The sequence below is a fragment of the Leuciscus leuciscus genome, assembly GCF_965113295.1.
Source record: "Leuciscus leuciscus genome assembly, chromosome: 5".
In the NCBI taxonomy this organism is placed as follows: Eukaryota; Metazoa; Chordata; class Actinopteri; order Cypriniformes; family Leuciscidae; genus Leuciscus; species Leuciscus leuciscus.
This window is the reverse complement of record NC_138729.1, coordinates 4,773,502-4,789,264: the sequence shown is the minus strand read 5'-3', so window position 1 is coordinate 4,789,264 and position 15,763 is coordinate 4,773,502. Positions and strand designations below refer to the sequence as shown.

The following is a 15,763-nucleotide window of genomic DNA, read 5'->3' as shown; positions in this document are numbered from 1 at the left end:
CGAAATTTTCATTTGATGATATTTTACATAATAAATTACATTTTTATGTAGCCTGGCTAACGTCAGACCTCATCTCATTGAGACGCGGTCTGGGAACCACATGTTAATTTTCTCGTATTTGAGGCGTGGTTTACGAATGCCCAGAGCCGTTTATTGGGCGCTACGAATGTCTATCAAATGCGCCTGTACGTAGCTCATAGCCAATAGTTTCAATTATACCAGATGACGTATGTAGAGCGACAGAAATTCGACGAGGAAGAAGACGAAATAAACTTGCGTTCCAAACTACTTAGAACACTATCTAAGGCTGCATCGAAAGGTAACTTCGCGTCTGCTGCCATGTTGGATCCATAGATATAAACAAACTGCTTCGGTGTGTCGCATAGATGTCGTCATCGTCTTGCTCCTCCCTCCCCGTTCTGTGATTGGTTCCCTTTTTAAAGCAGCACTCAGTAGCTTCGGGACTTCTTCGCTGTATTCTCGCTTTTTGCTCGCAGGTTTCTCTCTAGAGCTCCCCCCACAGCTTCGGAATAGATATTTGACAACACTGTTGTAAAAACTCGTTGTTGATTCTCAGACACCAGAGGCTGTAGATCAACGACATCAAAGCAGATGGGACATTCTTTAAAACGTCTTCTTCATTCGGGTTCGGACGGCGTGAGGGAGCGCAATAATGACAGTATTTTAGCATATTTCTTTTGGCCGTAAAGCAATTGTTTACATCGCGAGACCTGATATCACGCGAGACTTCCTGACGCAGCGGCCGGCGGCCCGCCGGCTCAAAGTTGCAAGTGCGTATTTTCCGCTCACGGGCACCAGGGGGGTGCGAAACGACCACCATTCAACCCGAAATAAGTAATATAACCATTCCAATGACTCCGAAGCTGTTCAGTTAAGGTAAAAAAAGTTACTTAGTTCACCTTTAAGGGGAAAATCTGGTCCGTGGTATCCAGGCTGCCTAGCAGCGTGAATAAAATCGCGCTGCGCACAAGGCAGCATGGGGAAACCCAGGCTAGTTTTTATGTATAATAAAAAAAATTAACATAATTATTTATGGCTCAAAACAGGAGCCCATGCTTGGCTCCAATGTAATTATTTATGAACAAATAATTACCTGTATCATCACATGTTCATAGTATATCCACTTCTTTTCCTCTTCTCCCAGGTGAGAGACAGCAGTAAAGACCCCTCTGGCTTTTTGTCTTTCTTGCGCAAATCAACCAAATACGAAGATTGTCAACACATGTTGTGCAACCTCAACGTGACCATGCCACCATGCATTAAGGTAATAATACAAAGGTCAAAATATGTCACATGCTTGCTTACATTCCCTACACAAACACTCATATATATATATATATATATATTTGTTCTCTTTATTTCTTTATAACAGATCATAGGAAGTGATGAACGCAGGAGGACTCTGACACCGTTGGCTCTGAGAGAAAGATACAGTGCTTTAAATGAACCAGCCTTGGGTAAGATTGCTCCCACACTGACAGCTCCTGCATGTTAAGCCCCCAAATCTCATACAACCTTTGCCTGACCCTGCTTTGAATAAGATGTGAGCTGCAGCATCAGATTGCTGAACTCTTGAGCCAATGATGGTCTGGTTTCTGCAGCATCACTGAGCGCCATGGAAAGGACGGAGTTAAAGATGGCTTTAATAGCTGAACAGCTAGGCCTGAGCTGGGCTGGTGAGTGTGTGGGTTTGAATGCACTTCTTTCGCTTAACAAGCAGAATGCTTACCTGGCCATGTCTTGTCAAGGCATATCTGGATGTCCATTTCTCTGCTACATAGAGAATTCAAAATGTTTTGACAAGTCATTTACTTTAAAGGTCCCAAATTTACCTCAATGTCTAGCATGTGCAGATGAGATAAAATATTGACTAGCTTTGGCTTAATTCTTTGGCTTTACAAGAGAACATTTTGCACAAGCTAAACTTGTTTCATGCTATAGGGGCTTCACACGGGGGCCTGTTCATGCAACCTAATAATCAATTAATTGACAAATCAATAATCAATTAATGATAAAATTATGAAATTTGAAAGTTATTGTATAAACAGATAAATAATACTTACACAAATAAAATAAAAATGTTGGAAATGATGGAAAGAATACTAATTAAACAATTAATTATTATAACTATTGTACTTAATTATTTAAGCACTTTCCATTGAATTCAGTCTGTAAATTAACTTAAAATTAAGGAGATTTAAATTGAGTAGATTCTTATAAGTAGAGTCTTATATATATAGTTTCATTATTTTAGTCAATTTAGGTCTACAAAATGTAGCAATGATGTAAGGAGGCGTGTCAGATCATGTCATATACTTTCATATCAGATATGCAAATAAATGCACATTAACGCTTATTTCAACGTTCCATTGTCTGCGGTGTTTTATGTCAATACAACTGTCATAATTACTTTAATCTTCAAGAGATGCGTATTATAATGTTTTTTTAACCTAATGACCATGCATATTTTTCAGCAGAAGTGGCTAGGGATGCACTGGCGTAACACTAGAGCGTAAATATAGACCTACAACATAAATCCGTGAGAAAATAAATGTGCGAAGCTTTTCAAACGTGTTAGTTTTGTCCACATGTTTTTATTTTGACTTTCTGATTTCTTTGTTGATTGTTGATTCATTTAATTTTGCTTTATCTGTTTATCCACCAATTTCTACAATTCATATGTAATTGATTACTGATTTATCAGTTTATTCATACAAAAGTATTTTATTGAGTGGCACAAATGTAGCCCTCATACTTCAGTAAACCATGCTTTAGTCTAAAATGAGTCACTTTAATAGTGAAGGAACAAATTCATTCATGCTAGCACATAATGTATCATATCTAATTCCTGTGCAGAGTTGGGACGTGAACTGCAGTTTAATGTAGATGAAATAAATAAGATCCGTGTGGAGAATCCCAACTCCCTCTTAGAGCAGAGCTCAACACTGCTCAACCTGTGGGCCGCTCGAGAGGGGAAGAAAGCTAAAAGTGAGTGCCACAGTGTCCATTCACTATGATCCTATAAGAATACCTAAATTATTTGCGAGCAAATTTGACCTTATTCATCTGTCTCATGTGACGTAACTGTATGAAAATGCTGCCATATTTGTTGCGATACATATCAGCATGCTTTTAATCTGCAGTGATGTGGGATGTAGAGTTAGCAAAACTTGATGAAGTGAGTGCCCAGTTTGCAGGAATGCCATTAGCTGTCTTGCTGCGCTTCAGGCCCTGCCTTTATCATGCAGTCTCCTCCCTCTCACCACCCCTCTACCCTCCCACCTTACCCTGGCTGTCCAAACCCCCATTTATGAACCCTTTTCAAATCAGACGTGTGAATAACTGTTGTTGAAACAGGAGAGTTTCGAGTGTCTTCAAGGCTTATCATCTTGGGATGTCACATCTATTGACTGTCAGGGCTTGACATTAACTTTTTTGCTCACCAGCCACTGTGGTTAGCAGTTTTCCAAAGTTACTCAGCATTTACATTTACATTGGCCACAATTATGACATTGATACCATGGGGAAAATATAGATATTTTTTATATTATCTCATAATACAAGGTATGTAAGGCTGCTATCACTTTAAGACCTCACGCACGGATCCATTATACTGTTACACGTGTGTTTTCTTTCTCAATTGTTCACGTTCACTTAAAACATAACTGACTGTGTTTACGTGAATATAATGTTACGTGACATTATTTTGTGTGTATTTGACTGTGTAAGCGCAATAAGCAGAGGAAAAATAACTCAATTTAGTATTGAGAGGCGGCTTTTTTTGCCGCACTTTGGGTGTGAGCACAAAATCTGCTTGCCTGGGTTTCCCCATGCTGCCTTGTGCGCAGCGCGATTTTATTCACGCTGCTAGGCAGCCTGGATTCCATGGACTAGATTTTCGCCTCAGCGAGGGAACCAATCACAGAACGGGGAGGGAGCAGCAAGACGATGACGACGTCTATGCGACACACCGAAGCAGTTTGTTTATATCTATGGATCTAACATGGCATCGGACGCAAAGTTACCTTTCGATGCAGCCTTAGATAGTGTTCTAAGTAGTTTAGAACGCAAGTTTATTTCGTCTTCTTCCTCGTCGAATTTCTCTCGCTCTGCATACGTCATCTGGTATAATTGAAACGATTGGCTATGAGCTACGTACAGGCGCATTTGATAGACATTCGTAGCGCCCAATAAACGGCTCTGGGCATTCGTAAACTACGCCTCAAATACGAGAAAATGAACATGTGGTTCCCAGACCACGTCTCAATGAGAAAGAGGTCTGACGTTAGCCAGGCTAAAAATCTGCGGGAATGAGTAAAATTATGTGCAATAAACGCAATCCCACACCGAAATTCAAGCCCTGTAACACCAACTATATTCATCCAGAACAAATAAAACAAGTGAGTGAGGAGAGGCGGGTTTGTATGTAACTCGCTGTCGGAGAGATGAGAGAGCGAGAAGGAACAGCAGTTATCGTATCTATTCTGAGGAAAATGAGTAATGGAAGCTTTTCAGATGTTATGGTATCGATATGTAATGAAAAATCTGTATTTTTGACAACACTACATTGCACATAGTTTATTAGTTCAGATGCCTTTTTAAAAGACTACAATTTAAAAATGTATATATTTTGAAGCTTGAAAATTCAACCCGACAAAGTGGCTGGTAGGAGTGACTGTGTAACACGCCACTGCTGAATTACAAACCCGCATTTGGCAAGTTGGCATGTGTTAATGTCAAGCCCTGTTGACAGTATTTGCAGATATCTCAGTGATTAGGTTGGAACTGATGTAGTGTGTGCTGCATCACTCAAAGCCTTCCGCAAAACACAGCCGTGTCCAAATCTGTGTGGCAATCATATTGAGAGGAAGGACTCCGGATGTGGACTTCTTACCTGGGACTGAAGCAGTACTTCCCAAATCTGTTCCTGGAACCTCCCTAACGGTACATTGGTAATGGAGGGTGCAGAAAATGGGCTTTGTTGAGGGCCCCAAGGTACAGAAATATGACTCCTTTCAGTTGTCCCTTGTCATGCAAAGCGTTTCCTAAAAGCATTGTAAGTCTAAGTAGATCGTAGAACCATTGCCACCAATGGTCTCCATGATAAACTCACAATGCTTTTTGAGAAACGCAACCCTGACCCTTTCATTTGTCCCTTGCCCTGTAGTTCAGGTGCCAAAAGCTGTCCCGTATTTTGCTCCAGTTGCCCAAAGCTTCAAACACACACATTATCACAGTGCACCTAACAAGTGAACCCAGGCAACAGCCTGCCCAAAAGAACACACCTCTAGTGCCACTGTGCCACATGGGGTTTGGGCCAGGGGTCCATCTCACCATTCTCCAGTGCCTCTGTTTACAGCTGGTATTAAGATGCGTTTTGGTCGATCAGATCCCAAATAGACGAGGGAGACACATTACCTTTTACACCTGGTATTTTACTCTGTTTCTTTTGTCCACTTTCAACCACTTCTGTCCTGATTTCTTCGAGGGGAGGGTCTATGGGTGGGTTAATGTATGGGCTTAATCAGATATTTCGCTCTAATGGACAAAATAAGCTTGCAGAATTTACAAATGAATGCGCCCGGAGACGATGGAACAACATACGGAGAGCAGTAGTTTTAGTTTCTGCTCTGACAGCCGCAAGACCAGCCGAACGCTGTGAGTATGTGTTAGAAATCAGGAATGCTGAGAGAGAACATTGTGCTTGGTTTGTTTTTCGTCTTCAACCAAACTTGGGTCTCCAGTCGACAAAGTTTAAATCCCGTCTGGCTAGAACGCTTCCCACAATAAAAATATGTAACACAGAACAGCTAATGTCAAATACATCCATTCAACTTTCATTTTGGAACTATTTTTCAACCATGACGGGACATGTCGGAGGGACGTCTTTTCAACGGTCATTAAACGTCCAAATGTTTGCTGGATATTGCAATGTTTTAAGAGGAGTGAGGCCAGTGATAGCTTGCCGTGCCTCCCCCTTTCCTAACTTCGTAATATTAGAGCCCTGCTGGCATGCATTCACAGCCGGCTTCTGGGTGCTCAGTACAGAGTGGTTACAGTTTGCAAAATGTTGAAACTGTTTTGGGATGTTACAGTTGATACAATTGCATACCAGCGTGCAGGAGAGGAGCCGCTATATTTGGTTACCAGCCGTTCTTGCTAGTAGTTCGTAGCATCACCATTATTTAAGGCCATATCGGTAGAGGAGATTTGTGCAGAAGCTAACTGGGCCAACTCTCATACTTTGGTAAAGTATTGCTGACGTGATATCACCACGCCTAATGTCACTCACTTGGTCTTACAAGCAGGTAGTACATTTTCTGGACATGGATGAGCATTATTCTATATATCCTTATTTAAAATTCTCCCATAGAGTTGTATGTGTGTAAAGGACTTGACTGAAAGAGTACATCTGCTTACTTAGTGTAACTCTCAAAGAAAGGAGAGAGACACAGACTAGGGGTTCCTTGCAACTCTTCCATGCAACTCCGCTTCTCTTCTCCATCTACATGTCATCACTAGGATCTGTCATTCAGAAACATGTTTTTTCCTATCACTGCTACGCTGATGACACACAGCTCTACCTCTCATTCCAACCAGAGGATCCGACGGCTTGCATCTCAGCCTGCCTGACAAACATTTCTTGCTGAATGAAGGACCACCACCTTCAATTCAACCTTGCGAAGACAGAGCTGCTTGTGGTCCCGGCCAACCCAACACTTCATCACAACTTCTCCATTCAGCTAGGCCCGTCATCCATAAATCCATCAAGGTCATCCAGGAACCTTTGAGTTGTGATTGATGATCAATTGAACTTCACAGACCGCATTGCTAGATCTGCCCGGTCCTGCAGATTTGCCTTGTTACAACATTAGGAGGATCAGGCCCTTCCTATCAGAGCTTGCTACACAACTCCTTGTCCAAGCTCTTGTTCAATCCACACTGTACTATTGTAATGCTCTCTTGGCAGGTCTTCCAGCTTGCACTATCAAACATCTTGCAACTGATCCAGATGCTGAAGCAAGAGTGTCTTTATCAAGCCGAAGAGACACACGTCACAACTCTCTTCACAACATTGCACTGGTTGCCAGTTGCATCAAATTCAAGGCACTGATGCTTTCCCACAGAACAACCACTGGCTCTGCTCCCTTTTACCTAAACTCATTATTCCAGACTTACGTGCCATCCAGAAGCTTGAACGTCGCCATGTGGTGCCATCTCAATGTAAATCTCAAAGAGACACAAAATCACATTCACGGACCTTTTCCTTGACTGTTCCCTGCTGGTGGAATGATCTACCTTACTCAACCCGAGCTGCTCTTCTCTTCTACTCTCTCTTCTATTTTTAAATACATAGACTGCATTAGACTAAACTGGGAAGGGTCACAGCACATATGGTTGTCCTATTGTTTAACTGCTACTATTGCTCTCCTCATTCGTAAGTCGCTTTGGATAAAAGCGTCTGCTAAATGATTAAATGTAAAATGTAAATGTCACTCCAGCTCTTCTTTTAGAGCTTAACTGTTCTGAATGAGAATTGGGCTGCTGGTCGACTTTATATGAGAACAAATAGATGTGTCTCTCCAAGCCTGCAGCTTAAACTCACTGCGTTAAAGGCCCTGACACACCAAGCCATCGCTGACCACCGGCTGGCCCAGTTTTTGCGGTGTGTTCCGCACCGTCAGCACAGGTTGGAAATGTCAGGGGTATTTTGGCTAAAGAGCATGTTGAATTGGCGTCGGCGTTCAGCTTAGTGTATGAGCCAGTGCATGAGGATGAAAGTGAAAGTGATGATAATGAGCAAAGAAGTCAAGACGGCACAGACAGAAGGAGATTGTCATTTTATGTCATTTTACCTGAGCATTCCGAAGAAAGTGATTGATAATCAAAATGGTAAGCAAGCGCTGCTTTATTTACGCTTTGTATTTCTCCAGTCCTAGCTAGTCCTACAAATATATACTGTTGATACCTGCTGATACAGACAGTTATTTCCTTACATGCAGAAGACATGTGCTAGTTGATATTCACCTGTGGTCCCTTTGGTGTGTTCAAGCGCTGCTCTTGTGCTGCGACACAGCCGACGCAAGGCAACAACACAGTCAGATTTCAACGCCGCTAGTTCTTATACGTCGGCTTGGTGTGTCATGGCCTTAAAGCTCAAAATTCTCAATCCTTTCATCCAGAGAACGTCTCGGTTACGTATGTAACCCTCGTTCCCTGAGTAGGGAACGGAGACGTTACGTCGGATGACGACGAATGGGGTTTCGCTTAGAAAGCCTGTCATCTTCGAGTATATAAAACGAGCCAATGGCCATGAAATGCCATGGGTCTGCGGAATTTGCATAGCGTAAGTCCGCCCCACCCTGGGGGTATATAAGGAAGTACGCTGGCAACATGCAGATATGTCTTCGCTGAGGAGCCGAGACTGAACTCAGGCGTTTCCCAGCGGTACAGCGGAAGTGGCAGGGAGACGTAACGTCTCCGTTCCCTACTCAGGGAACGAGGGTTACATACGTAACCGAGACGTTCCCTTTCGTTGTCACTCCGAGTTACGTCGGATGACGACGAATGGGGTTCCCAGTGTAATCACGCCACCTCCCGACTGTCTTCCAGTGCCCTGCGTAAGTGTGAGCTCCCTGTCGTGAGACTGGCACGGACGAAGGACTCCTACTTAACACAGGATTAAACCAAGGTACACTGGGAAGCATATCTCAGTGGAAATATGCAATCATGCCCAACCCGAAGGGGGGGACTTGGAATACACATATGACCCAGAGGGCTGCATATGGAAAATCACTGGGGTGTCCAGCCGCAGGTGGAATTTTAAACCCCAGGGGTGGCAAGGTGGCTTGCCAAGGGAAAGACACACGCTCACAAGGAGACTTACAGTGGAATACACATGTGGGGGTCGCCCAGAGGGGGAACCATGCACATGGAGGCACCTAGTCAAGCGCAAAAGCTGTGTTATGGCAGATTGGCATAACTCAGGCGTTGACGTAACCAGTGCTGGAGGAAACTCAGAGCTTATCAGACTCACCTGAGAGAAATATCGCACGTATCCCGTCCGTTGAGAGGAATGGCGAGCAAGCGAAGACACCTGAGCAGAATCTAGCACCGGCTGGTTGAAGCGAGTACATGAGAAGAAACTGGCTCTACTCGGAGATTATAGAATCTCGCGAATGTGTTGGGTGTCGCCCAGCCTGCAGCTCTACAAATGTCTGTTAGCGAGGCGCCATGCGCTAGAGCCCAAGAGGAAGCCACACTACGTGTGGAGTGGGCTTTCACACCAAGGGGGCACGGACGACCTTGCTGCTGGTATGCCAAAGCAATGGTATCCACTATCCAGTGGGATAACCTTTGCTTTGAGAGAGCCTTTCCCTTCAGCTTCCCACCATGACAGACAAGAGCTGGTCTGAGGTCCTGAAACACCGCGTTCTGACTACGTAAGCACGGAGGGCGCGTACTGGACAGAGCAGTGCCAAGGCTGGGTCTGCCTCCTCCAAGGGCAGCGCTTGCAGGTTCACTACCTGGTCTCGAAAGGGTGTGGTAGGAACCTTGGGCACGTATCCAAGCCGGGGTCTCAGGATCACGTGAGAGTTAGCCGGCCCGAATTCCAGGCACGCTTCGTCAACCGAAAATGCCTGCAGGTCCCCTACCCTCTTGATGGAGGCCAATGCAACCAGGAGCGCTGTCTTCATTGACAGGAACTTAAGCTCCACTGACTGTAAAGGCTCAAATGGAGCACTCTGCAGGGCAGTTAGAACCACTGAGAGGTCCCAAGAGGGTACGAAGGGAGGACGAGGAGGATTTAGTCTCCTCGCTCCCCTCAGGAACCTGACGATCAGGTCGTGCCTTCCCAGAGACTTACCATCAACTGCTTCGTGATGTGCGGCAATGGCGGCAACATACACTTTCAGGGTGGAGGGAGACAGCCTTCGCTCCAACCCTTCTTGCAGGAAGGAAAGCACGACACTGATCGGGCATTTCGTGGGTTCTTGATGTTAGAAGAACACTAGTTGACGAAGAGGTTCCACTTCAACGCATAGGCATGTCTCGTGGACGATGCTCTAGCGGAAGTGATGGTAGCCACCACCGCAGGTGGTAGGGTACTCAAACCTGCCTCGTCCCGTCCAGGAGCCACACATGGAGGTTCCAAAGATCGGGACGAGGGTGCCATAAGGTGCCCCGTCCCTGAGAAAGGAGGTCCTTCCTCAGAGGAATTGGCCAGGGAGGTGCTGTCGCGAGGAGTACTAGTTCGGAGAACCAGGTCCGGTTGGGCCAATACGGGGCAACCAAAATGACCTGCTCCTCGTCCTCCCTGATCTTGCGCAAGGTCTGCGCAAGAAGGCTCACTGGGGGAAACGCATACTTGCGTAGGCCCCGCGGCCAGCTGTGCGCCAGTGCATCCGTGCCGAGCGTGCCCTCGGTCAGGGAGTAAAACAGGTCGCAATGGGACGAGTCGTGGGAGGCAAACAGGTCTACCTGTGCGTCGCCGAACTGATCCCAAATCAGCTGGGCCGTCTGGGGATGGAGTCGCCATTCTCCAGCGAGAGGCCGAACTCGAGACAGCTCGTCGGCCGCCTGGTTCAGGTGTCCCGGGATATAAATGGCTCGAAGCGACCTCAGATGCTTCTGACTCCATATGAGGAGGTGGCGAGCGAGTTGCGACATACGGCGGGAGCGTAGACCACCCTGGTGGTTGATGTACGCTACTGTTGCGGTATTGTCTGATCGGACTAGTATGTGCTGGCCCCTGAGCAGCGCATGGAAGCGGTGCAGGGCGAGACGTACAGCCAGCAACTCAAGGCAATTGACATGCCAAAGGCGCTGGGGTCCTGTCCAGGAGCCCGCGGCAGCATGACCATTGCACATGGCGCCCCAGCCCGTGTTGGAGGCATCTGTTGACACAACAACATGCCGGGAAACTCGTTCTAAGGGCACTCCGGCCCGTAGAAAATTGAGGTTCGCCCACGGGGTGAAGGTCTGACGGCAGGCTGGAGTCACTGGGACTCGGAGCGTGCCGTGTTGCCATGCCCACCTCGGGACTCGATCGCGAAGCCAAAGCTGAAGCGGTCTCATATGAAGCAATCCGAGCGGCGTTACTGCGGCTGCGGATGCCATATGCCCCAGGAGCCTCTGAAACTGTTTCAGTGGGACCGCACTCTTGCCCTCGAACTGACGAAGGCAAGTCAGTAGTGACTGCGCGCGCTCGCTCGTAAGCTGCGCGCACATGGCGACCGAGTCGATATCCATACCGAGAAAAGAGATCCTCTGCACGGGGCAGAGTTTGCTCTTCTCCCAGTTGACCCGAAGGCCCAGACGAGCTAGGTGCCGGAGCACTAGGTCCCTGTGTTCGCAAACCTGGTCTCGAGAGTGAGCTAGGATCAGCCAGTCGTCGAGATAATTCAGGATGCGAACCCCGTGTTCCCGAAGGGGAACAAGGGCTGCCTCGACGACCTTCGTAAAGACGCGAGGAGACAGGGCTAGCCCGAAAGGGAGAACCGCGTACTGGTATGCCTGCCCCTCGAAAACAAACCGTAAGAACGGTCTGTGTTGAGGAAGAATGGAGACATGGAAGTAGGCGTCCTTCAGGTCGATCGCTGCAAACCAATCCTGCGGCCGCACGCATTCGAAAATGCGTTTGGCCGTGAGCATCTTGAACGGCATCCTTCTTAAGGGAGAGGTTCAAGACACGAAAGAATTATTTCACTGAAAGAACTGAGCCCTAACTCCAGGCTACCTGTCTCAGGAGTGCTGCTTAGCCAGGTGTTAGCCGGCTAAGGGCAAGGACAGGCGGTGCCAGCCTCCAGCGACCTCCTCATGCTCGGGCCGGGAAGGGTCGAGGGGAGGAGCCGCATGGAAGCGGCGTCGGTGGGAAGCAGACTAAGGAGACCGCACGGATGGATGACCGTCGGTGCAGAAGGCCTCAGTCTGCTTCTGGGGGGGGTCAAAAACTGTAGGGTACAGTCCTCAACCACACCGCCGAGGAGCCCAGCCTGGGACATGAGGGAGCTGAGAAAATGAATTCTCAGACCCCCTCACATCAACCTGGCTGAGCCCATGTCTGGACCACTCTAGTGGACACCACCTGACCCAGGATCACGCAGGTACCGATGTCGCCCGAGAGCGAGGTCAGTAGTGTGCGCGGCGGAACGACCAAGCCGGGCATGGGAGGCATAGCGTCCCAGCAAGGGGGCGTGGTCGAGTTTCCGCGTTCTGTCAGTGTTGGCCAGGGAAGGACTAGCGTTCCACTGCGGCCGGTTCTGACAGAACTCCCGAGTCAGCACTGCCTCGAAGGCGAAGGCGACACACAGCACTGCATGCCTGTGCCACGATAGTGACAGAGAACATACAGCCCATGATCGCCACGCGATCGAGAAGTCATGTGGACTCCCGCGGGCCGGAAGCGTCCTGATGCACATCCGGGAAGCCTACAGCGCTCGGGGGGAGGGCGGCGCCACTCCTGCCGATGCTTTCAGCTGCCCGGGAAAGCATGGCCATCAGCTCTGGATCTGACCCGACTAACGCTGACACTCCAGAGGGAGGCAACGCAGTCGAATCCTCATTTCCAGAGGAATCAAGCCCGCCTTGTGATGCTGTGAGTGACATGACACCACCTGCTGGAGCCCCGAATGAAAACACTGGGTCCCCGAGAGAAACCAGGCACACACGGAAGCCCCACGGTTTGCGATGTGGAGGGGGGCGTGGCCCGAGGAATGCTCGTCGGTATTATGCCACACTGTAACCCTCAGATCACCCTGGCCACCAGCCAAAGTATCCCCTCTCGAGGAAGAGATAGATTGGGGTGTGGCAGAGGGGACTCTACCCACACGGAGATCATTGAGTCTCGATCTATAAACATCGCGATGGTCACGTTCCCGCAAAGAAAACGTGACTCATCCACGAGCGCTGCCGAGCGTGAATAAGCCCAACACGCGAAACAGCGCTCGTGACCGTTAGGCAGATGAATCACGCGCCCACATCCAGTAAATACACGGGCGAACCGTCTTGAAAAAGACGTGCCGCGTGCAGCTCTTTTAGAGAGAGGAAAAGCTCAGCAGAGTGCTGAAGCGCCCAGGGAGAAACACACACACTGTCGGCAGATCACTGCACAGATCAGCAGCAGGCAATGCGATCTCGCTGGAACACGCCGTCACACAAACACACTGAAGAGCCGCTCGTCTCGTAGAGTGAAGATGATACAGAATAGCTTGTAGGAGTGAAAAAACTCTTGGCTCCGAAGCGAAAACATATCTGCATGTTGCCAGCGTACTTCCTTATATACCCCCAGGGTGGGGCGGACTTACGCTATGCAAATTCCGCAGACCCATGGCATTTCATTGCCATTGGCTCGTTTTATATACTCGAAGATGACAGGCTTTCTAAGCGAAACCCCATTCGTCGTCATCCGACGTAACTCGGAGTGACAACGAAAGGGAACCAAGGTTACACAGGATAATCAGATGTTATGTGGAAATGAGGAAAAGATCATTGGTCACACGAAAGTATACCCAAGACTGCCTCCAATCATTTAAAAACTTACTGGATGTTGTTGTAGGATTTGGATTGTTGTTCTTAAAAGGCTTCAGATTATAAATGAAATAAATGTAAATATCTGCACATGTGTGCTTTTGGATTGAGGTTGATGTTATGCTTGTGGGATGTTTTTGAATTCCCTGCCATTGCTTCTCCCCCCGATGGTGATAAATATGGTGGCTGTAAAGATAAGGTCACGTGACTGAGACAGATTCATCCACAATTGTTTTGAATAACAAAAGTAAATCAATTATTGTATTTTGGATGTTTTTCCTAATAGTGTCTTGAAATCCTTTGGTTTTGTCAGTGGTGTGTCTCTGTCCTCATCCTTTATGTCCAACTACCCTGTCTTCCCCTTCTCCATTTCTCCACCATCTGTGTGTCTCTCACCACTGTAGTGGACAGCCTGTACGTGGCCCTCAAGAGTATTGACCGAGTGGACATTGTGAACATGATGGAGGGACAGGGACCACCAACAGGTCAGCAGGGGGGCTGGGAACAAGAGGCTTCCAGGTCTAGGCATCATGACAGAGACCATCTATCTCCTGCCATTACAAATGGTAAGAGAGAGATATTCCCTTGTGACATTCTACACTTCACTTGTCCCACATAATGCTTTTTTTCCCCCAAGAGCTGGCTTTTCCTCTCATCCAGTTGATATCTGCTGCTGTATCTTCTGTTCAAACCCTTGTCCCCCTATATTTTGGCCATGAACCTAACATTTCCTCTTCCAATTCTGCTGTCACCAGGACCAGAACTGATGACACCCCTCCAGAACTATGTTATGTTGCCTATCTTTGAATATCTGCATTTTGCCTGTAAATGTTTTTTGACTACTGCAGGGAAATGTTCTAAAACTCTGCAAATACCTCCTTTGTTTCTTTTAAAATTGGGGAAATACTTGAGATTAAGGAGATTTGCTTCTGTGTTTGGATAGGACACATTTAGGGGTTGTAACACTATTCGTTCTAATTAAATTTTTTACAGTTACAGTTCATTTGTACAGTTTAATGTATATTACAAGGGAAAATATAACTTAAGCTCTGACATAATCTGATTTGCAGTTGTTCTAAAAATTTACTTATTTTGTAAATTATTAATGAAGATATATTTACCCATAAATCTTGTACATCTGTAACAGTTCGACATAGGCAGCATGTTAGCATGAAACTGATGTGAAAGATCACGTCATGGCCACTTTTGCTTGATATCTACAAAAAGATACTGGGAAGACGCATAATACAGTCATAGGTGGAATATTATCAAACTGGTTTAACTCGCTGGCTTTGGCAAAGCCTTAACACTTGTCTTGGATCACATGTACCTTGTTACCAATCGTACCAAGACTCTGACTTCATAGAAACCGTTCCCGAGTTATAACAGACAGTTACCATCTGATATTTTCATAGATCATTGGGTGGCAAATGTTGCATCTCCATTATTAACTTCCAATTAGGCAAAGCAGCCTTTGGTTTTCCTGTTGGGATTGCGTGTTTCCAATACATTAACTCTGAGATTTCACCTGGAGTACGGTCTCTGAATTAACTATTCATAAATGGGGAAGAAGTTCCACCCATTGTAATTATTTCGGTAATCAAAAGTTCTTCCATCTAAAAAAACAATATAGATACCTTTACAGCATGCAACAGATCCTGTCATATACAGCTTAAGTTGTATTTATCCTCAATTATATAGTCTGTCACATTGCCGCGCATTGGCTATCTGATATATGATGATTTGGTTCCTTTTTACCATTAACAAAGGTAACCTATTCAATTCAGTATCAGTTCATTCAGTAGCATGCTTCCTGTGTGTTGTGGTACCTTTAACGCACATTTTACAAGTACAGAGAGATGCACTTATTTACGATTAAAAACCATCATTAGTGAAACATGTCAGTTCAACAGATGCTGTGAGTGTAAAATAAAGTGCAAAGTATACATTCATGTCACTGGAAGGGATATTAAAAGGGTCATGACATCATTTTTGTTGTATTATTTTACCAGAGATTCACAATAATGTAAATATCATATATAGTATTTTTAGTTATACATGACAATTTTCCACCTTCTCTATGGCGTTCTGATTTAAAGGTGCTATGATTATGCTTCTTTTCTTTTAAGATTTCAGAGTAAACTCCCATTGTCATGATTGGGAAACATCTTTGCATATGTAGGTTGAATATATTGCAACAACCACATAACTA

At 46.2% G+C, this 15,763-nt stretch overlaps 1 protein-coding gene across 17 annotated transcripts in view; it reads left to right on the top strand.

The window, feature by feature from the left end:
* The window catches only part of ank1a (ankyrin 1, erythrocytic a), a 156,972-nt gene that overhangs the window by 107,257 nt on the left and 33,952 nt on the right, over window positions 1-15,763 (top strand). For 15 of the 17 annotated variants that reach the window (XM_082170914.1, XM_082170909.1, XM_082170915.1 and 12 more), the window contains 5 exons: window positions 1,166-1,285; window positions 1,394-1,478; window positions 1,623-1,697; window positions 2,878-3,009; window positions 13,956-14,117. In XM_082170914.1, the coding sequence (XP_082027040.1) occupies window positions 1,166-1,285; window positions 1,394-1,478; window positions 1,623-1,697; window positions 2,878-3,009; window positions 13,956-14,117 (574 nt within the window). The remainder of the gene's footprint in view (window positions 1-1,165; window positions 1,286-1,393; window positions 1,479-1,622; window positions 1,698-2,877; window positions 3,010-13,955; window positions 14,118-15,763) is intronic. The other 2 variants (XM_082170901.1, XM_082170907.1) reach the window with 2 other exon arrangements.